The 20281-nt window shown below is 38.8% G+C and overlaps 1 protein-coding gene and 1 long non-coding RNA gene across 6 annotated transcripts in view; one reads left to right on the forward strand and one right to left on the reverse strand.

Moving 5' to 3' along the window:
- Window positions 1-2084: 2084 nt before the first annotated feature.
- On the reverse strand, window positions 2085-5599 carry LOC111770471 (uncharacterized). The gene is made up of 2 exons (XR_011436744.1): window positions 5473-5599; window positions 2085-4842 (listed from the first exon to the last, which is right to left on the reverse strand). It is a non-coding gene; the product is annotated as an uncharacterized lncRNA (long non-coding RNA).
- Window positions 4360-20281, forward strand: part of LRBA (LPS responsive beige-like anchor protein) — a 709727-nt gene continuing 693805 nt past the window's right edge. For 2 of the 5 annotated variants that reach the window (XM_070261527.1, XM_070261529.1), the window contains exons 1-2: window positions 5189-5462; window positions 6059-6497. In XM_070261527.1, coding sequence (XP_070117628.1) covers window positions 6279-6497 — 219 coding nt within the window. In that variant the 5' untranslated portion in view covers window positions 5189-5462; window positions 6059-6278. Of the gene's footprint in view, window positions 4839-5188; window positions 5721-6058; window positions 6498-20281 lie in introns of those variants that run through there. The other 3 variants (XM_023627725.2, XM_023627726.2, XM_070261528.1) reach the window with 2 other exon arrangements.

Genomic DNA, 20281 nt, shown 5'->3' on the forward strand with positions numbered 1-20281 from the left:
AATTAACTATCTCCAACGCGATTTTCTTTTAAAGATTTTATTTTTCCTTTTTCTCCCCAAAAGCCCCCGGTACATAGTTGCATGTTTTTCACTGTGGGTCCTTCTAGTTGTGGCATGTGGGATGCTGCCTCAGCTTGGCTTGATGAGCGGTGCAGTGTCCACGCCCAGCGGTGGAAGCGGAGCGCATGAACTTAACCACTCAGCCATGGGGCCAGCCCCTCCAATGTGATTTTTAATGGCAGTGAAGAATCTCATTGCATAGAAGAACTATAATTTATCTAGCCAACTCCTCTTTTTTCGTGTGTTAGAAAGGATCCCTTGAGGATCTCTGGCTAAATACCATGCTACTACCCTCTTTAATATACAGGCCCAATTATGGGGACTCTAAATTACAGCATAGCTGTGAACAGGCTGGAATATTTTTAAAAGTTATTCTCTGGACAAACAAAAGTAATATGGTTAGAAAGAGTAATCCAAAACTAAATAATCTGTTTTATCAGATGTTTTAGTTTTCCATCTATTGCTATATAACAAACAATCCCAAAACTCAGTGGCTTAAATTAACAAGTATTCATTATCTCTTACAATTTCTGTGTGGGTTAACTGGACTCAACAGGGCAATTCTACCATGTGGTAGGGTTGTAGATATCTGAAGGCTCAACCTGGCTGTAATACCCAACATGGCTCACTCTCATGGTAGGCAGTTCGTGCTGGTTGTGGGCTGGGAACTCAGCTGGGGCTGTTGACTGAAGGGCCTTCATTTTTCTCCATGTAGCTTCTCCATGTGGCTTGCGTTTCAAAAAGTAATGCTCTAAGCATGCCTCTACATGACAGAAGTCATCTTTCCCCTTCTACTTGGAGTACTAGTAAGCAATTCAAAATTCAAACCCCAGAGAGTGAGGGCTAGAAAAAAATAATTTCCTCTCCTGTCTGCTTGAAGTCAGTCTCCTGGTATCTCATTTCCTACATTTCCTATGTGAACCCCGACTTCTATCTTTTTTTTTTTTTCAAGGAAGATTAGCCCTGAGCTAACATCTGCTGCCAATCCTCCTCTTTTTGCTGAGACTGGCCCTGAGCTAACATCCGTGCCCATCTTCCTCTACCTTCTATGTGGGATGCCTACCACAGCATGGCTTGTCAAGCGGTGCCATGTCCACACCCGGGATCCAAACCAGCGAACCCCCAGCCGCTGAAGCAGAACGTGCAAACCTAACCACTGCACCACCGGGCCGGCTCCCCGACTTCTATCTTGATGACTGAAATGGTAATCTACCACTTTCAGGGGATACACTGACCTCTCAGAGACCTCACCTGAACAAGAAATTCAGAATTTAACTGACAATGCCAAGAGTCATTCTAGGCTTATGCATTTATATAAATTGCAAAGGTAGGATGTGGTGGTGGTACATTTCATTGCAGTCTCATGACAATTACTATCTTACTATTGTAAGAGAACACTGTAAATGGGCTACCTATTTACACACTACTCAACAAAATAGAGATGGAAAAATAGAAAAGATACATCAACCAACCTAGTCTATGTCCACATCAACTATAGCACATACTACATTAATATTTTATGTCTAAAAAAGTATGTCTTGGTTAGCATACTTGCTGAAAGTGAAGTCGCTGTTTTCAAAGTCTCTACTCCTTGCGTGACATACGCAAGAAAAAAAGAATTTAAAAATGCCCAAAATGTACTAAGTTGATGTGGATCATTTTGAACTTATAGATATTGAACAATTATATGAACTTTTAATCTTTTTATTTATTTATTTTTGTGAGGAACATTGGCCCTGAGCTAACATCTGTTGCCAATCTTCCTCTTTTTGCTTGAGGAAGATTGTCCCTGAGCTAACATCTGTGCTAACCTTCCTCTATTTTATATGTGGGATGCTGCCACAGCACGGCTTGATGAGTGGCGTGTGGGTCCACACCTGGAATCTGGGCCTGCAAACTCCGGGTGGCTGAAGCAGAGTGTGCAAACTTAACTACCACGCCACTGCGCTGGCCTGTCTTTTCCTTCTAAATTGTAATTGTTCCCAGCATCTAATGCCCAATAAAAAATGTCATTAATTAATTGGTTACCAACATTTGAAGTTTTATTTAACATTAGTGAAATTTAATGAATAGCAAAGCAATGTTTGATTTTCTCACAAGGAGGGTGCTGCAAACCAAGGCCGAAACTTCCAGGCTGTGATGTCATAGGCTACATGGAATAACAATTTGAAGAAGACTCGAAATCCAGGGATACATATCCAAGTGCATAGCAAATCATGTAGGCAGTATCCTTCCCCTAAATTATCATTTAATCCATACTCTAGCAAAATGCCAAGAAGTTACAATCGGGAGGAGTGGGTGTTCTTTCTGGTAGAAAGAAAGAAAATTCCATCCCGTCTTTGTTATAAAAATTTTCTTTGTATGTACAGGTACGGGTTTGTAGATCAATAATCTTCTTGATTTCACCATGAAATTACATTCTCTTTGCTTGAGTTCCTCTGAGTTATGCACAAGGCTTCCTGTTATGAATCCATTGGGTATTTTTCTTTCCTGCTATGGTTTCAATGTATGCTGAAGGCAACTGAAATTATGAGTCTTTAGCCTTTAATTCTCTCAAGATGGTGAGGTCAGAGAGAGAGAAATTAGATGGTGATAGAAAACTTAAGCCTGACTTTACAAGAAATAATCTTTTTTCCTCCTTCTTGTCTTTCTTCCTTTTTGTGTAGTAAGTTGGGTGTATGATACAGGGAAATAAGTAAGGCAGGCCTATAAACTCAACTGCTGATAGTCCATATGAAGACTTTTGACTAGAAAATTTCCATTATAGTATCAAAAAGATAAATTTTAATAGATGGTAAAACTGCTTTCCACATTAATATAGCCATTTATACCAAGATCTTCCTTCCTCTAACTGGTAGTAGTTGTATAGACTCAAGCAAGGGCTTTCAGGCCAGAAAAATTAAAGCAAGTAACTTTAGAGTTTTAACTTAATCCAAATAATATGTATTGAGTACCTACAATGTTCAGAGTATTGTGCCATTAAGGAGCTTAATAGTTGGTGGACAGATAACTCACCCTGAAGCACTCCATGGTTCTATTCTTTACACCAAACTATCCACAGTTACTGTATTTTAACTGCGGCTAGAAGTAAAGTTTCTCCTTCTACTTTCCTAACCCTTCCTTCTGCAGTGAATCTCCAATTTTTGCCAACCATTTTACTGTAACCAGGGGTAAAGTAAGGCAGGTTGAATAATCCTGAGGAACTGTAAAAAAGAGTTGGCAATTTTTTGGGAAATATTTGGATAATTGTCTTACATCTCCTTTTGTTTCATCAGTAGAAGAGTGTTAGCAGTGAATTGACAAATCCATGACAGACACAAACCTTAGCCCTGGATCATTTAGACTGAATATCTGTGACTACATCATGTTTAGATAATTTTTACTATCACCTGCTCCTTCTTAATGGAGAACATTTATTTACTTAATAAATACTTTACCGGCACCTATATGTCAGATATATTAACATACTCAAGGTTAGACTATTTGCCTAAATCTGAGGAGGCAAAATGCTATAAAAAGCTTTTTCTCTAATGTTCCCTCCCTCTCTATTGATGTGTTAAAGGTCAAGTGAAAGTTCTCTTTCTTCTACAGGTACACCCTACTTCCCCTTATTGCAGACATTCATTTAATGACCTGAAATATAAACCTGAAGTGTTTAAATAGTTTTTGGATTTAGGGAATGGCAAGCCAATGATGCTGCTTGCCTCAACCCTGGTAATGCAAGAATCACCAATCCAGATCATGAGAAAAATGTCTGTCTCATCTTTGGAGTATTTAAGCCCACTTACAGAAAACAAATCTTTAAAAAACATCTGCAACCACATGAGATTTGGTGCGGCTGAATTCATTTTAGTATTTTAAAAAGATGTAACACTTTTCTAAAGAAGATACTCCTGTGCTTCTCTTTCCTCATGTTGCCTCCCTCCTACCAAATTTCCATGTGATAAAGTTCAGTTTACTTTTCAAGCCCATCTCAAATAACCCGTTCTCTAGGAAACTATTTCATTTCTCAAACCAATACAATTTTTTCTTCTGATTCCTCCATGGTACTTCCTAACTTTTGACCCAACTTTTTGCTTCACTTGCATTTTAGGGAACTGCGAGTATATGAAATTTTTTTTTTAAGGCCTTATGACTTGAAAGAGTACCATAAGGGTGAAAAACCACTTTCTTCTGTATTTGTTTGTTTTCACTAATGCATCAGGAAGAAAGCTTTACTGCTAATAGTGGGGGTGGAGGAGAAGGATACATTATAAGGATCTGTGCTGGTTACAATCCTAATATAATTTATCTTTCCAGTTAATCTGAGAATGAGGCGAACCTGACTTTCACATTGGAAAATCACGAGAGGAAAAAAACTCTCAGAGATCTACAGGCAATGTTAACCCCGCCTCCACGCTGTTCGGAGCAGCTGTCTCAGGAATCCTCCCTTCCTTAGAATGTGGGAGAGGTTTGGTGGCACGGCAGCTGCAAAGCAAGGAATCTTTCCCTTTCCTCGTCGATACGTTCTCCCCCACCCCCTTCCGAATGGTGGCAGCTGCCGGGGCATCCCAGTGGGAATCTCTTTCCAAGTCTTCGCCGAGCGCGCTGGGCGGGCAGCAGCTGAAAGCAGTCAGGCGTGGGGACTCTCTGCTCCCCTGAGACAAGGACAGCAGCCTCCCTGGCTCCAGCGCTGCCACCTCTCTGCCTTGTAGCGGTCCCTCAGGTGTCCTTCTCCAAGTCCAAGAAGACACCTTGGCAACGTGTGGCGGGTTCCCTCCGCGCCAAGAGACCCTACGGTAACTTAACAACAGAAGGAGCGTCAGAATCACCGCCTCAGCACTTGCCAAACCACCTTCCCAGGTCTGGGGGTGGGAGGCAGGGGAAGAGTCGGCCCCTGAAGGAATGGTCTTTCCTGGCCGGGCTGGGGACACACCTGGTGCTACTTGAGCTGCGCGCCCGCTCAGATGCCCGCCCTCACGCGCTGTCCCGCCAGCAAGCTCGCGCCCAGCGGGTCCCCAACCCTCCCCGCGCCCTCTTCGGGCCCCCTCCGGGCCCCCTAGGCCGCCCGCGCGTCCCCACCCTGCCGCACGGTTGCATCCGCCTTCGCGCGCGCCCGCCCGCCCCAGCGCCCCGCGCGCTCGCGCACGCGCACGCCGCGCCCGGCAGCCCTCGGCGCTGTCATGGCGGCGACGAGCAGCTTTAGTGGGCACAGGGACGGCCGCGCGAGCTGTGGCGGGGCGGGCTGTGGCAGTAGCATCCTCACCACCGCCAGCAGCCTCAGCCTCGGCATCCGTAGCGCCGGCAGAGGCTGTTTCTGCAAAGATTGAGCGCAGGGGTGGGGCGGGCCGGGAAGCCATGGAGTTCTGTGCAGCCGCGGACTCCCGGGGAGCGGTCTAGGGAAACTTGGAGGCTGCGACCAGGTGCACTGACCTCTCTCTCCTCCCTCCTCTCCTCGCCGCCGCCACCCGACCTCCGCTCCTTTCTGGCCACCACACACACCGCCCCTCCCCTCCCCGTCGAATCTCAGGTGCCTGAGAGGTGCTCCACTCCTCCCCCTGGGCCGAGCGTTGAGAATAATCACCGCCCCCTTCCCCCGCCTTTTCCTGCCCTACATCGCCGCCGCCACTTCTGTCTCGCGGCTCCCTGGCAGGGGGTGAGGACGAGTCCGGAGGGGCTAGGTGAGGAGGAACTTTCTACCTCTATGGTAGCTTGGGGGTCCCCTCCTTTCCTCTGACCCCACCTTTCCCAGCGACGGTTTCTCTTTCCGTGCACCTGTGAGGAGAGGTTGCCCTGCGCCGAGAACCTGCGAGAGTGTGGGGGAGGAGTGAACCTGTTCAGGGGCCTCTGGAACCCGCCTTCGCTCGGAACCCAGCGCCTCGAGGCGGGGAGCACAGGGTGGCTGGTCCTGGGACCCCGTTAGCAACTTATTTGACGGACAATTACTATTCCCATCCTCCCCCCCAAAAACCCTAAAACAAAACCTAGCCTATTTAACATTTATCTAATCTTCCAATAGGGTTTGGCGTTGTTGTCAGCCTCGGGGAGAGAGATTGGACAGATATTCTCCAAGAGGAGGAGGGCGACGCCAAGGACTTTCTACATCAACTGTTTTTGGGGTTTCTCCACAACTTGCAAGAGTGACCCTTTGCATTTTGTGTTGCGTGTGTGTGCTTTTTACTAGTGCAGCGATTGCTGTCCCAGAGTGACTCCGAGTTGTCCTTCCTCGTGAACTAGTAATGGCTAGTGAAGACAAGAATGTCCCTTCCCCGCCACCAACAGGTGATGACGGGGGAGGTGGAGGGAAAGGAGAAGAAACCTCTGCCGAAGAGGGTGCATTGTCCCTGAAACCAGGACTCCCCATCAGGGGCATCAGAATGAAATTTGCCGTATTGACGGGGTTGGTTGAAGTTGGAGAAGTATCCAATAGGGATATTGTAGAAACTGTCTTTAACCTGGTAAGTAGTTATCTGCTTTAGAAGCATATATTCTCGGTGGGTTGGGGAACAAGACGTTGAAGCTGAAGCCATGTGCTTTACTGAGCCTGATTATGGCCTTTTCCCATGGATAGAAACTCAAAACTTTGCTGACCTAAATGAACAATTTCTTTTATTTCTAAGTTTAAGGGAAATTATATAAACTTACATGCTTCAGGTTTTGTGAAAGTGAACAAATCACTTTTGTACTAAGGAAATAGTTGTTGCTATCGAAGTATTTTGGGGGGTTTCAGTGGAGGAGGTTTATTCTATAAATTTTTTGGGGGGGATGTATATCTAAGTCTGTATTTCTCTTTGACATTTTAAATAAGTTCGTATGAACTTTTTTGAACTTGAGAAATAATGTAAATGGTAGCCCTACCTACTCCGTTGAGTCTGCCTAAGTTATGTTTTGCTTTAAATTTTGAACACAAAATTCTTGTTCATAGGGCTGACGAAAGATTAATTTGCTGCAAAGTTAGTATTTTAATTTTGACTAGATTTATTTTTAGAAATAACTAACAAAAGTTAAATTTTGGAATGAATTTAGGATTATATCGTGTGAAAATTGAATGGCAATTTAAAAAGAAGGTTGCAGCAGATATGGTATAATCTGTATTTCTTTTGTGAATTCATCTCTAGCAGTAAAACATATTCGGTCTTTGGAAGTAGCTGGTTATACTACTATGAGCCATGAATGTTATTTTTAAAAGGTGGATATGCAATACTTTCTTTTTCACTATTCCATTCTTAGAAATGGTTTTCATTTCTAATGGGGACTTTTTAGATTTCTTTATTTCAACCTCTGTTGCCCATCAACTTAAAGAATAAAAAGTAAATTTGAGGGCAGGCTGGTGGCGTAGTGGTTAAGTTCACGCACTGTGCTTTGGTGCCCAGGGTTCTCAGGTTCGGATCCTGGGCACAGATCTACTCACCACTCATTAAGCCATGCTGAGACGGCATCCCACATACAAAATAGAGGAAGATTGGCATAGATGTTAGCTCAGGGCCAATCTTCCTCAAGCGAAAAGAGGAAGATGGGCAATAGATGTTAGCTCAGGGATAATCTTCCTCACTGAAAAAAAAAAAAAGTAAATTTGGCTTTGAAATACTTACCTTTCTTCCACCTACTCATCTATGTTGGAAGATAACAGATGGGAACATATATGAATGTGCAATAGTTGTATTATTAACTGTTTAGCACCTTTCCCCTTTGCCTCTGTGTTTTCAAGGTTAGGCTTGTTTTATTCCAGGACAGTTAATTATTTCCTTCACTCGACAGTCTGGTCAGCTGCAATACAACTTCTAGAATGAGAAAGTAGCTAGATGAAATTCACTTACTTTTGGAGTATGAAAACTTTGAACAATAGAGTGTTTCTCTACCAGTTTGTTGTGTTAGCAGTTTATATACAAATTCCTATAGACACACATGTACACATTTTTTTTTAACTATATATTATGGAAATGTTCAAGTATACACAAAAATAGAATAGTATAATGAACTCTGGTATCTCTCATCCAGCTTCAACAATTATAAACATTTTGGGGATTTTGTGTGTGTGTGGACTTTAAAAGTTTGTGAGTCTCAAGGAGATAAATGGTAAACTGATGTGTTCGTTTATCTCAAAATAGACTTGAAAACATTCTTTTTTGATTTTTCTTCTTTTTCTAAACCTCCTATACCTTGGATGATAAACAGAAATCTGTGGTAGCTATATAGTCCGGAATTAGTTGGTTGTGTGTGAAACACAACATTCCTCTGGCAGAAGGAGCGTTTAAACTCCTCTGTTCTTTAGAATGTCCTGTGTGGAGGTGGATGACCAAACGTGAGTCACTTGCATTTTATCATTTAAGAAAATCCAAATTCTGTAGTAGTAGTTTGCTTCTATGCTGCCTAAAACTGTAGGCCCGGTAGAGAATTTAAGGTTATTGGTTAAGTCCTTCACAGCTACGTGTTTGCAGGTAGAAGGAGAGGGAAAATCTGTTCAATTATATGTCCTCTTTACCATCATTCTCTCATGTAGAGCAGAGAAAGTTGCTGAGAGGATTAGATTAGCTCCTCTCCTTCCATTTTCCCTTACAATACTTGTCATGCTCCTTGGTGGATATCTAGGATTGTGGCCAGTCTTTAGAAAATGTTTGGAAATGAAATGTTGGGAATCTGGTAAGCTAGTCCATCTCAATGCTGTTAGTACTGCTGCACTTAAGATATTTTCTAGTTGATAGTTATCAGCCTTAGTCTAATTCTACTCAGAGAAGGAAATTACGTTAACTAATAATGTGTGATTTAAAAAATGTTGCTACTCTCTGTTATGTGCCAGGCAATGGGCAGGTGCTTTACATATGTCTTGATTCTTTCCTCAACAGCTCTTTAATGTATATATCTCATTTTATGGATGGGGAAACTGAGACATTGGAACATTGGTGATTCTTAGAATGGAAACCCTTCCAGGAGTACATCTGTCTTTTGAGTTGATGTAGAGGTATTTATAGCTTAGGCATAGCTTTTCCCAATTTAAAGACACAGAAATCATTGGTCCTACTAAATATGAATGGTGAAACTTCCATCAGTGGATTTCATTTCTTCTTAGTTAACATTCAAATAGCTTTCAAAAAACTGTTCTCAAGAGACCTTAAAAGTAAAAAAACATTTTTCAAGTCAGTCATTTTTTTTCCACTCAGAATGTGGATGCAGAAAGTTGATTATTAACTTTTTTTTTTTACAGTCAGTATTTTGGATTAAAATTTCTAAAATTGTGAAAAATAGAATACAGGCAAAAGAAAATTTAACATGTGTGAGTAATGAAGTAGTGTGAGCCTTCCATCTAACTTAAAGAACCAGTTTATTACCAATATCACTGAATCCTCATCTGTGCACCCCCTTTATCCTATCTTCGCTGTTTTTTTCATTAATAAATTTAAACTATATAACTATTATAACTTTTTCCTATGTTTTAGGCATTTTATTAAAATAGATTATGTTCCACTGATTCTTTTTTACTGGATTACGTATTAGCTACTTTAAACATTTAAATCTGTACTGTTAAACAACCTCCCCTCCCCCAGAGTTGTCCAAATAGTAAGTGGGAGAGCCCTGTAACTCCAGAGGCCTTTATCAAACTTTTGGACCCAGAGTAATTAATCTATTGGCGTGTTTTCGGGAACTTGCTGCTGGGTTTTTAAGGCCTCTGTCAGATAAAGGTATTCAATGCTATGGAATTCAAGAATAGCATTTCCCATGAGCTGGTAACAAATAGATGTTTTCATGAAATTTTTTTGTCTAAAAAGCTAGTATATGATTTTAATTAAAATGTCAAAGCTTAAACGATGGAATATAATTTTTCATTACTCATTATATGGCATTTGATATAGGTTCTACTAAATATAAGTGGTGCAAACTCTTAATACCTACAGTAGCTGAGCAGATCACACAAGGCACTGTTTGTATTACCTGTGTGCAGAGTATACTTGTAGGGGGCAGCTGCTATTCCATTCTAGCTGATTGTTGTCTTGCAGTAACATGGTCCTAGTGGTGTCATACCTTTTGATTTTTCAGGAAGAATTGGAAATCTAGATTTTGAAAAATAACATTTTAGGGGCCCGCCTGGTGGCACAGTGGTTAAGTATGCATGTTCCGCGTCGGCGGCCTGGGGTTCACCAGTTCAGATCCTGGGTGTGGACATGGCACCGCTTGGCAAGCCATGCTGTGGTAGGCGTCCCACATATAAAGTAGAGGAAGATGGGCACGATGTTAGCTCAGGGCCAGACTTCCTCAGCAAAAAAGAGGAGGATTGGCAGCAGTTAGCTCAGGGCTAATCTTCCTCAAAAAAAAAATTTTAAAACATCAAATTAAAATATTAAAAAATGTACTGTGTGGGACACGTAAAATCACAGGTAGTTACTTTTGAAGCTTTTATTTTATTTTTTTTTAAAGATTGGCACCTGAGCTAACATCTGTTGTCAATCTTCCTTTCTTTTTTTTCCTTTTTCTCCCCAAAGCCCCCCAGTACATAGTTGTATGTTGTAGTTGTAGGTCCTTCTGGGTGTGCCATGTGGGATGCTGCCTCAGCATGGCCTGATGAGCGGTGCCATGTCTGCACCTGGGATCTGAACCCGCGGACCCTGGGCTGCTGAAGCAGAGCGCACGAACTTAACCACTCGGCCACGGGGCCGGCTCCTGAAGCTTTTATATGAACCTTTATTAGAAAGATAATCATTTAGCATGTTTGTATTTTATGTGTGTGTATCTAGAATTATTTCCTCCTTACTACCTGCCATCATAAATTTAAGGGTTGAGAGTAATCCAGTCTAGAAACATGCTTGTTAATGTGCTTTCCCCCTCCCCCTGTTAAGTTTGTATTTCAAGTTGTAAGTAAAAGAAAACTCTTTACTGTTCTAAACACAATAAAAAGGATTTATAGCTCAATTATCTGCAAGTCCAAAGGTAAGGCAAGACTTAGGAGTAACCCAGTAATATTAAAGACCAGTTTCTTTCCGTTTCTGTTCTGCTTTCTGTGATGTCAGTCTATTGCTGTTCCCTTCATGATTGTAGGATGGCTTCCAGTGGCATTTGGGTCCGTATGTATTCTTGTTCACATCTCTTGGGAGAGAAAGCCTTTCTGTCCTAACATTTCAAACAAGAGTCCTGATTGGACCACTGAACCATGACTGTGGCCATTGAAATTGCTGATTGGCTTAAGCAATCCAGGGCCAACTGCTATACCTAAGGGTGGGGTCCATTTTCTCTGAAATACATGGGGTGTTTGGGGAAGGGTGGATATACAAATAAAAATCTGAGTAAGAAATTGAAAGGGTGAGTGAATGCTGGGTAGGCAATTAATGATATCCACTATTCTCCTTTGCAAACACATAACGATATAATAATGTTGCTGAAGATATTTGCGTAAAGAAAGAAAATCATTTGTTGTCCAAAATAGCTCCTTGATTTGCGAGCAAGCTTTTTTGACATCTTTCTGCCTTAGTTTCCTCAGCTCTACAGTGGGGAAACTACATTGTAGCAAAGCTTAAAAGAGTAAATACTTGTAAAGCACTTAAAATAATGTGTGGGACATTAAGTGCTACTCTATTTGCTATTATTGTAATATTTGTAATTTTAGATAGTTGCAATCATCACATTCTAATCGTATAATTTTTTAATTTCTATGTAGCCACTATTGGCGATATTGGCTCTGCAGTATACTATGTAATTCTAATTTTGGAAGTTATTCAGTAGCCGTTGTCATTTTTTAGAGGTGACTTGTTTTGTTTTGTTTGTTTGTTTGTTTTTTGAGGAAGATTAGCCCTGAGCTAACTGCTGCCATTCCTCCTCTTTTTGCTGAGGAAGGCTGACCCTGAGCTAACATCCATCTTCCTCTAGTTTATATATGGGACGCCTACCAAATCATGGCTTGTCAAGCGGTGCCATGTCTGCACCCAGGATCTGAACCAGCGAACCCTGGGCTGCCCAAGCGGAACGTGTGCACTTAACCGCTGAGCCACTGGGCCGGCCCCAAGGTGACTTGTTTTTAAACATCTCTGTTGAGGTATAATTTACATACCATAAAATTCACTTGTTTTAAGTATACAGTTCAGTGATTTTTAGTAAGTTTACAGAGTTGTACAAGCATTACCACTCTAGTTTTAGAACATTTACATCCTGTCTTCAAGATATTTTATAGGTTTAGCTCTTACATTTAGGCTTATGCATTTTGAGTTAATTTTTGTATGACGTGAAAGAAGGGTAAGATAAGGTTCTCATTCATCTTTTTGTATGTGTTTATTCAGTTGTCTTACTGCCATTCGTTGAAAAGGCTATTCTTTTCCATTGAATTGGCTTGATATATTTGTCTAAAATTAGTTGACTTTAAGTGTTAAGGATTTATCTGGACTCTTAATTCTTTTCCTTTGATCTATATATCTATTCTTACATCAGTACCAAACTGTCTTGACTAGTGTCGCTTTGTAGTAAGTTGAAATAGGGATGTATGTCCTCTTTGTTTTTCTTTTTCAAGATTGTTTTGGCTATACAGGGTCCTTTGCATTTCCATATGAATTGTAGGATCAGCACGCCAATTTTTAAAAAGAGGAAGCAGAAGTTCAGATTTTATTTTTCCTTTTTCTCTCCAAAGCCCCCTGTACATAGTTGTATTTTTTCAGTTGTGGGTTGTTCTGGTTGTGGCATGTGGGATGCTCCCTCAGCATGGCTTGATGAGTGGTGCCATGTCTGCGCCCAGGATCCGAACTGGCGAAACCCTGGGCTGCCGGAGTGGAGCGCGTGAACTTAACCACTCGACCACGGGGCTGGCCCAAGGAAGCGGAAATTCTGATGGGAAGGTGTTAAATCTAGAGATCACTTTGGAGAATATTGAGTCTTCCAGTCCGTGAATATTTATGTCTTTCTGTTTATTTAGATCTTCTTTCATTTCTTTCATCAATGTTTTGTAGTTTTCAGTGTATGAGGAGATAAATTATTTTTAAGTAAGATTTTTTTCGCTATTAAAATGCTTCAGTAGGCATCTTTGTAGTTTCTTACAAGTGATAGAATCGATCATTTAGGCCCCTGCAGTTATACAGTCTTGTTTACATTTGAATTGGTTCATTTTAAACTGAGAAATCATTTGGGAGCTGAAAAATCAAGTTTTCTTTTTCTGTTGGTGAATTAATAGAAAGGGAAACTAAATAAGCTTTTTTCTTTCTCATACTGACCTAGCTGAACTAATCAAGTATATTTAATTTTTATATTATAAATTGTCTTCACATATACATTCTTTAAAATATTTTTAATAGTTTTTATGTGTTTGAAAGAAAAAATATCCAGAATACATTTTTTTACAGTTCTTACTTAGAGAAACAATAAATTATTTTATTTATCTTCGTACCTCAAGGACTTTTCACAGTGCTTGGTATTTCAAAAGTGTTTGTTAAGTTGAATGGAAATGTCTTAATCTCATCATTAAATAAATTACAATCTTTAGGAAGCCTAGTATCTTTTTCTTTTCTGCAAAAGAAATGTTGTGAAAACCTTAACATATTGCATATTTCTTTTATTATTTTCTCACTATTTCTTATGAAGATATTTATCAGGCAGCTTGCATTTTTCATTGTATAATTTTGTTACCTCAGATAATTGAGTTACCTCAATATCTTTTTTACCCCTAAGAAGAGCAGTTTCATTATTTTCAAAATAGTCTCTTACAACCTTCTCTTAAAGTGGTTGTTTCCTTTTACTCTCGTGTTATTTCATTTGCTCTAATCTAATGGGATATATACTCTGAAACCTACCTGTGTGTAGATTTGTAGTGTGTCTTTGACCTAAAAGCTTTGGGTACAAAATACGAAGTAAAAAACAAAAAAAGAAAACAGAATAAGAAAAAACTGTTGAGAGTATACAAATTCTTTCTAATTTACTAAACTAAAATACTCCTAGTTTTAGATTTTTAGCATTTTCTTTTGAGGAAGATTAGCCCTGAGCTAACATCCCTGCCCATCTTCCTCTATTTTATATGTGGGACACCTTCCACAGCATGACTTGATAAGCAGTGCACAAATCTGTGCCCAGGATCCGAACCAGTGAACCCCAGGCTGCCCAAGTGGAGCACGTGAACTTCACTGCTGCACTGCTGGGCTGGCCCCTGTGTGTATATGTTTTTTGACTCCTCAAAAGTTTAATTTGATTTGACCCAGAATAATATATGTGATTGAAATGTGCTTTGTGAAGTAGAGAATTTGTTGCTGGAGATTTTACAGAATTGCTTACTGGGGATTTTGTAGAGTGGATTCTTACTTTGGGTAGGAAATTGGGCTCCAAATGACTCCTAAGGTTATTTAACTATCTCATGTTCATGCTCTAAGTTTTATTGTCTCTTTCGCACTTGGCATTTTGCATTTATTTCTGAGACTTCTTTTGACCAGACTAATCCCATTAATCTTTTAGTAATTTATGTACTACAAAAATTGCAATTTTAGCGAGAGGTGAGAGGCTGGATTTTCTTTGTTTATTCTTACAGAAAGAGGAAAAACTTGATGAAGTCTCAATTATGTTTTATTAGAGATAAATCTATTGCTCGAGAGCTAAAAAAGATTTTCTCCTTGCCTCATAAGATCTTTGTTTAATGAATAATGACTTCATTGGTGTGGTATTTTTATGCGTAAATATAGTAAATCTGTTAAAACCTTGAGAGTTTTAAATAATTAGGACTCTGATGAGGTGTTTGGATTTTGTTGTTTCTAGTGAAAATACTTTTCTCATAAAGCTAATGTAAATATATTATCTTAAATCCTGTATGTAGTACCTAGTTGAATCCAGTCTTTTTGATCTTTGGGCTTCAATATCTTGAAAAAAATAATCATTATATGTCAGAGCTTTAAATACACACATAGTATATAAAACATTTTAACACAAAGCATTTTTTAAAGTGTTAATTTAATGTTAATACATGAAACTTAAAACATTAATCCTGATAATAGTTAGCCAGCTTCAAATGGGATGTCAACTAATTTTTTCTAGAAGCAAAGTAGGCATCAATTTAAAGAGGCTCATTGGTATCTAAAATGGAGAAATTACTAATTATTAAAGAAAATTATATAAAGGTATTATAAAATGATTATTAACATTATCACCAACTCATTTTCTTAGATCAGACTGCTGTGAAATTAATAGATATTAAGCAGACAGAAAATCCAAAGCATTTCAGAATAGTTTTCCTTCCTGTAGGTGACTTTTCTTGTCACTGGATGGGTAAGGCAGTACTTGTGGCCAGAAGTGTAAGTGGGTTATTTTGTTAATTTACTAAAACATTTGGTGGACTTATGACTCTTAATCTATTTTGAAGCTTTTTTGGGGGTAAGTTCTACTTTTCAGTGATGGTGAGATGATCTTTGGCTCTTGAGTTAGAAGAAAAATATATTGATAATTGTGCTTTTGAGTTGAAGTTAATTCGTTATTTTGAGTCATAATAGCAATAGCTAAGATCTGTTGAGTGTGCTAGGTTTTGTTTGACATGTATGTTAACCCAATTTAATTCTCAGAATCAGATAGGTATAGGTGTTTCTGCGAAAATGCCTTGTGTTCTGCAAAAGTGTACTAAAATTAACAAGGCTTATGGGGTAAAAATTAGGATTGAGGTGGGCTGTTCAAAACCTGTGGAACTTTGTAACCAGAATACTAACAAAATCAGTAATAACCTAATGAACATACTAGCATGGTTAAGTTTCTGCTGGTATTTTCACCCTAGCATCACAGTCACTTTTATGGTATTAACCCTGGAACTTATGCTTTCTTCTTTGAGATGTGGACCTAGTTTCTTTCTTTCTTTTTTTTTTTTTTATTGAGTTAATGATAGGTTACAATCTTGTGAAATTTCAGTTGTACATTGATGTTTGTCATTCGTGTTGTAGGTGCACCACTTCACCCTTTGTGCCCACCCCCCACCCCACCTTTCCCCTGGTATCCACTAAACTGTTCTTAGTCCATAATTTTAAATTCCTCATATGAGTGGAGTCATAGACAGATTATCCTTCTCTAGCTGGCTTATTTCACTTAACATAATTCCCTCAAGGTCCATCCATGTTATTGCAAATGGAATGATTTTGTTCTGTTTTACAGCTGAGTAGTATTCCATTGTATATACGTACCACATCTTCTTTATCCATTCGTCTGTTGATGGGCACTTAGGTTGCTTCCATGTCTTGGCTATTGTAAATAATGCTGCAATGAACATTGAGGTGCATGGGACTTTTGGGATTGCTGACTTCAAGCTCTTTGGATAGATACCCAGTAATGGGATGGCTGGATCGTATGGTACTTATATTTTTAATTTTTTGAGGAATCTCCATACTGTTTTCCATAGTGGCTGCACCAGTTTGCATTCCCACCAGCGGTGTATCAGGGTTCCTTTTTCTCCACAACCTCTCCAACATTTGTTACTATTAGTTTTAGATATTTTTGTCATTCTAGTGGGTGTAAGGTGATATCTTAGTGTAGTTTTGATTTGCATTTCCCTGATGATCAGCGATGATGAGCATCTTTTCATGTGCCTATTGGCCATCCGTATATCTTCTTTGGAGAAATGTCTGTTCATGTCTCCAGCCCATTTTTTGATCTGGTTGTTTGATTTTTTGTTGTTGAGTTGTGAGAGTTCTTTATATATTATGGGTATTAAGCCTTTGTCAGATATGTGACTTGCAAATATTTTTTCCCAGTTAGTGGGTTGTTTTTTTGTTTCAATCCTGTTTTCATTTGCCTTGAAGAAGCTTTTTAGTCTGATGAAGTCCCATTTGTTTATTCTTTCTATTGTTTCCCTTCTCTGAGAAGGCATGGTGTCTGAAAAGATCCTTTTAATACTGATGTCAAAGAGTGTACTGCCTACATTTTCTTCCAGAAGCCTTATAGTTTCAGGTCTCACCTTTAGGTCTTTGATCCATTTTGAGTTTATTTTGGTGAATGGTGAAAAAGAATGGTCAATTTTCATTCTTTTACAAGTGGCTTTCCAGTTTTCCCAGCACCATTTGTTGAAAAGACCTTCTTTTCTCGATTGTATGCCCTCAGCTCCTTTGTCAAAGATAAGCTGTCCATACATGTGTGGTTTTATTTCTGGGCTTTCAATTCTGTTCCATTGATCTGTGCACCTGTTTTCGTACCAGTACCATGCTGTTTTGATTACTGTAGCTTTGTAGTATGTTTTGAAGTCAGGGATTGTGATGCCTCCCGTTTTGTTCTTTTTTTCTCAGGATTGCTTTAGAAATTCGGGGTCTTTTGTTGCCCCATATGAATTTTAGGATTCTTTGTTCTAATTCTGTAAAGAATATCATTGAGATTCTCATTGGGATGGCGTTGAATCTGTAGATTGCTTTAGGTAGAACAGACATTTTAACTATGTTTATTCTTCCAATCCATGTACATGGAATGTCTTTCCATCTCCTTATGTCGTCATCCAATTCTCTCAGAAAGGCCTTGTAATTTTCATTATATAGGTCCTTCACTTCCTTAGTTAAATTTACCCCAAGGTATTTTATTCTTTTTGTTGCTATTGTGAATGGTATTGTGTTCTTGAGTTCTTTTTCTGTTAGTTCGTTATTGGAGTATAGAAATGCTACTGATTTATGCAAATTGATTTTGTACCCTGCAACTTTTCTGTAGTTGTTGATTACTTCTAAGAGTTTTCCAATGGATTTTTTGGGGTTTTCTATATATAAGATCATGTTGTCTGCAAACAGCGAGAGTTTCACTTCTTCCCTCCCTATTTGGATTCCTTTTATTCCTTTTTCTTGACCAATTGCTCTGGCCAGGACCTCCAGAACTATGTTAAATAAGAGTGGTGATAGAGGGCATCCTTGTCTCGTTCCTGTTTTCAGGGGGATGGCGTTCAGTTTTTGCCCATTGAGTGTGATGTGGACCTAGTTTCTTAATTTCTGACAGAGAACATTTTTGTCAGATCTGATCCAAGGTGTAGCTTTCTTTATTAATACAAGGGGAAATGTTTTGTATTTCTTCATCTGTGCTTGCAGATTGTCAGATACTTAACATTGTGGAAAAAGCATAGTAGTTTCTGCAGTCAATAACCAGGCACTATTTGCATTAAAGAAAAGCAGTTCTGTAAATTTTTTTGTTTTACTTAAGATCTTTATATATTGCCAAGGATTTCTCTTTAATTCTGTTCAAAGAAATTACCCGTGAACCAACATCACTTCCACACTGTTCCCACATTATTCTACTCTTTAACAATCCTGTAGGAGGTAATTCAAGGCAAAGATATGTTATAGCAGAACAGACTGTACTATTATAATATTCACTTTATAAATGATGAAAATAAGACACAGAGAAGATAAGTAACTTGCTCAAGTCACTGAGCAAGTAATATTGCTGAGATTGAAACTCAGAGAATCTACAACCTGAGCCCTTAACCACTAAGCCATATATAGTTTATAATTTCAAAGAACCTTTTGTGAATTAGTGGCTTAAAGCATCTTTCAATCCTGTAATTGAACAGTGAGTCTGGAAGGATATCTAGATCGTTTAAAACTTGCCTAACATAGTCAAGATTTGCCTATGGAAGGTAGGTTCCCCCAGCCCCCCCACTTTAAATAACTTAAAATGTGTATTAGGAAAATCGAAGTTTTAATGATGTGATATTCAAATTGGATGGAATTAAATGACAAGTTAATCAGTATACAAGGTGCTAGAGTTTGCTTCTTTACTCTCGTGGTTAAGATTTAGTTGGTTTAGCCTCCAAGATTGAAATGACCTTGTTTACTGGTGCTATAAAAGTGTGGAATTTTAGTCATTTTTTTAATCTTTTATATACTGACCATATTGAGCACATTATTAGTATTTGTCAGTGTATTCAGATGACCTTTCCTTGAAGTTGATTTGCCTCCATGATAGATTTACTGAATAAAGTTATCCAATTTATGGGGCAAGATTATTCTTTCTTCCTATAGATTAGGGTGGAAATTTAACTAGGGTTTAGCATTTAAATTTTGAGGTAAGACATTTATTTAGGAAGAAGTCAAAGAATCAGCTATGAATAAGATCTTGAAGTAGAGCATTTTTATCTATTGCTATTTTGACTAGACATCTCATTTATGATTTGATAATATGACACTACTTCCCTTTTATGAAACAAAGATATTTTATTTTATGAAACAAGTAGATATTTATGTAGATATCTCCAGTGGGATCAATCAATTCATTCATTCATTCAGTGAGTATTTATGGAGCAGAAATGGTGTGCCAGGCATGGAGCTGGGTAGGTGCTGGGAATAAAACAATGAACAAGACACATAAGGACCTTGCCTTTATGGAGATGAAAGTGTAAATTCTTTAGCCTCTAGGTACCCCATTTCTTCAATTATTCTTGTGTCCTTCACTTTATTTAGATTTATTTTCTGATATTTCATATGTATACCCTGCTCTTATTCCTGTCTGTTGATCTCTAGGAAAATGGAAGCTTAGTCATCTTTGTGACTTTTATATATTGACCACATTATTACATTAATAGGAGATGATGATGCCGTCTGTCATGCATCTTTCAGTGGGAATTCTTTGTCTTCTTCTCTCTTATCTATCTAAACCATCTAGAAGGACAGTCTAATGCCAATATGTAAGTGAAATACAATATGATATTGGTTTCTTACTATATTACTACATTATCTGGATTGAGGGGGGTGCCATGTGGATAAGTTTTTAATATACTTTCCTTTTTTCACTAATACATTTCTATCTTGACCTTTTTTGATAGAACTATATTTGAACAGAGTATACTGACTGTGATTTAGTCTTTGATAACATTGAGTCATTAATTTGAATGTTGGTATTTGGGATGTGATTTGGAATTAATCCTTTCTCTCTTTGACATCTCTAGTACCACTGCACTAGTTCAGGTCCTCATCATTTTTTGCCTGTATAGTTGCTATAACTTCCTTACTGGTATTTCTGTTTCTCTAGTCTCTTTTCCTTTCAAATACCCTCCATAACTGTTGGAGTGTATTATCTAAAGTAAAAATCTGACCATTTTGATTTTCCTTCAAAAATCCTATCATTTTTCATTCTCTTCTGGCTAAAGTTCAAGTTCTTTAATATGACATTGGCATTTTGGATCTTGGCTTATCTCTTGCCATACCCTGCCTCAAACTTCATTTGTGCAATACTGAACTTTGATTGCCATTAAAAGAAAAAGAGAACATGATGAACCATGGATAATGGCTCTTAGAGCTTCTGCTCACAAGGGGCATGTCACTTCTGTTCACATATCGTTGACCAAAGGAAA

Source organism: Equus caballus, chromosome 2 (assembly GCF_041296265.1).
Source record: "Equus caballus isolate H_3958 breed thoroughbred chromosome 2, TB-T2T, whole genome shotgun sequence".
NCBI classification, from domain to species: Eukaryota; Metazoa; Chordata; class Mammalia; order Perissodactyla; family Equidae; genus Equus; species Equus caballus.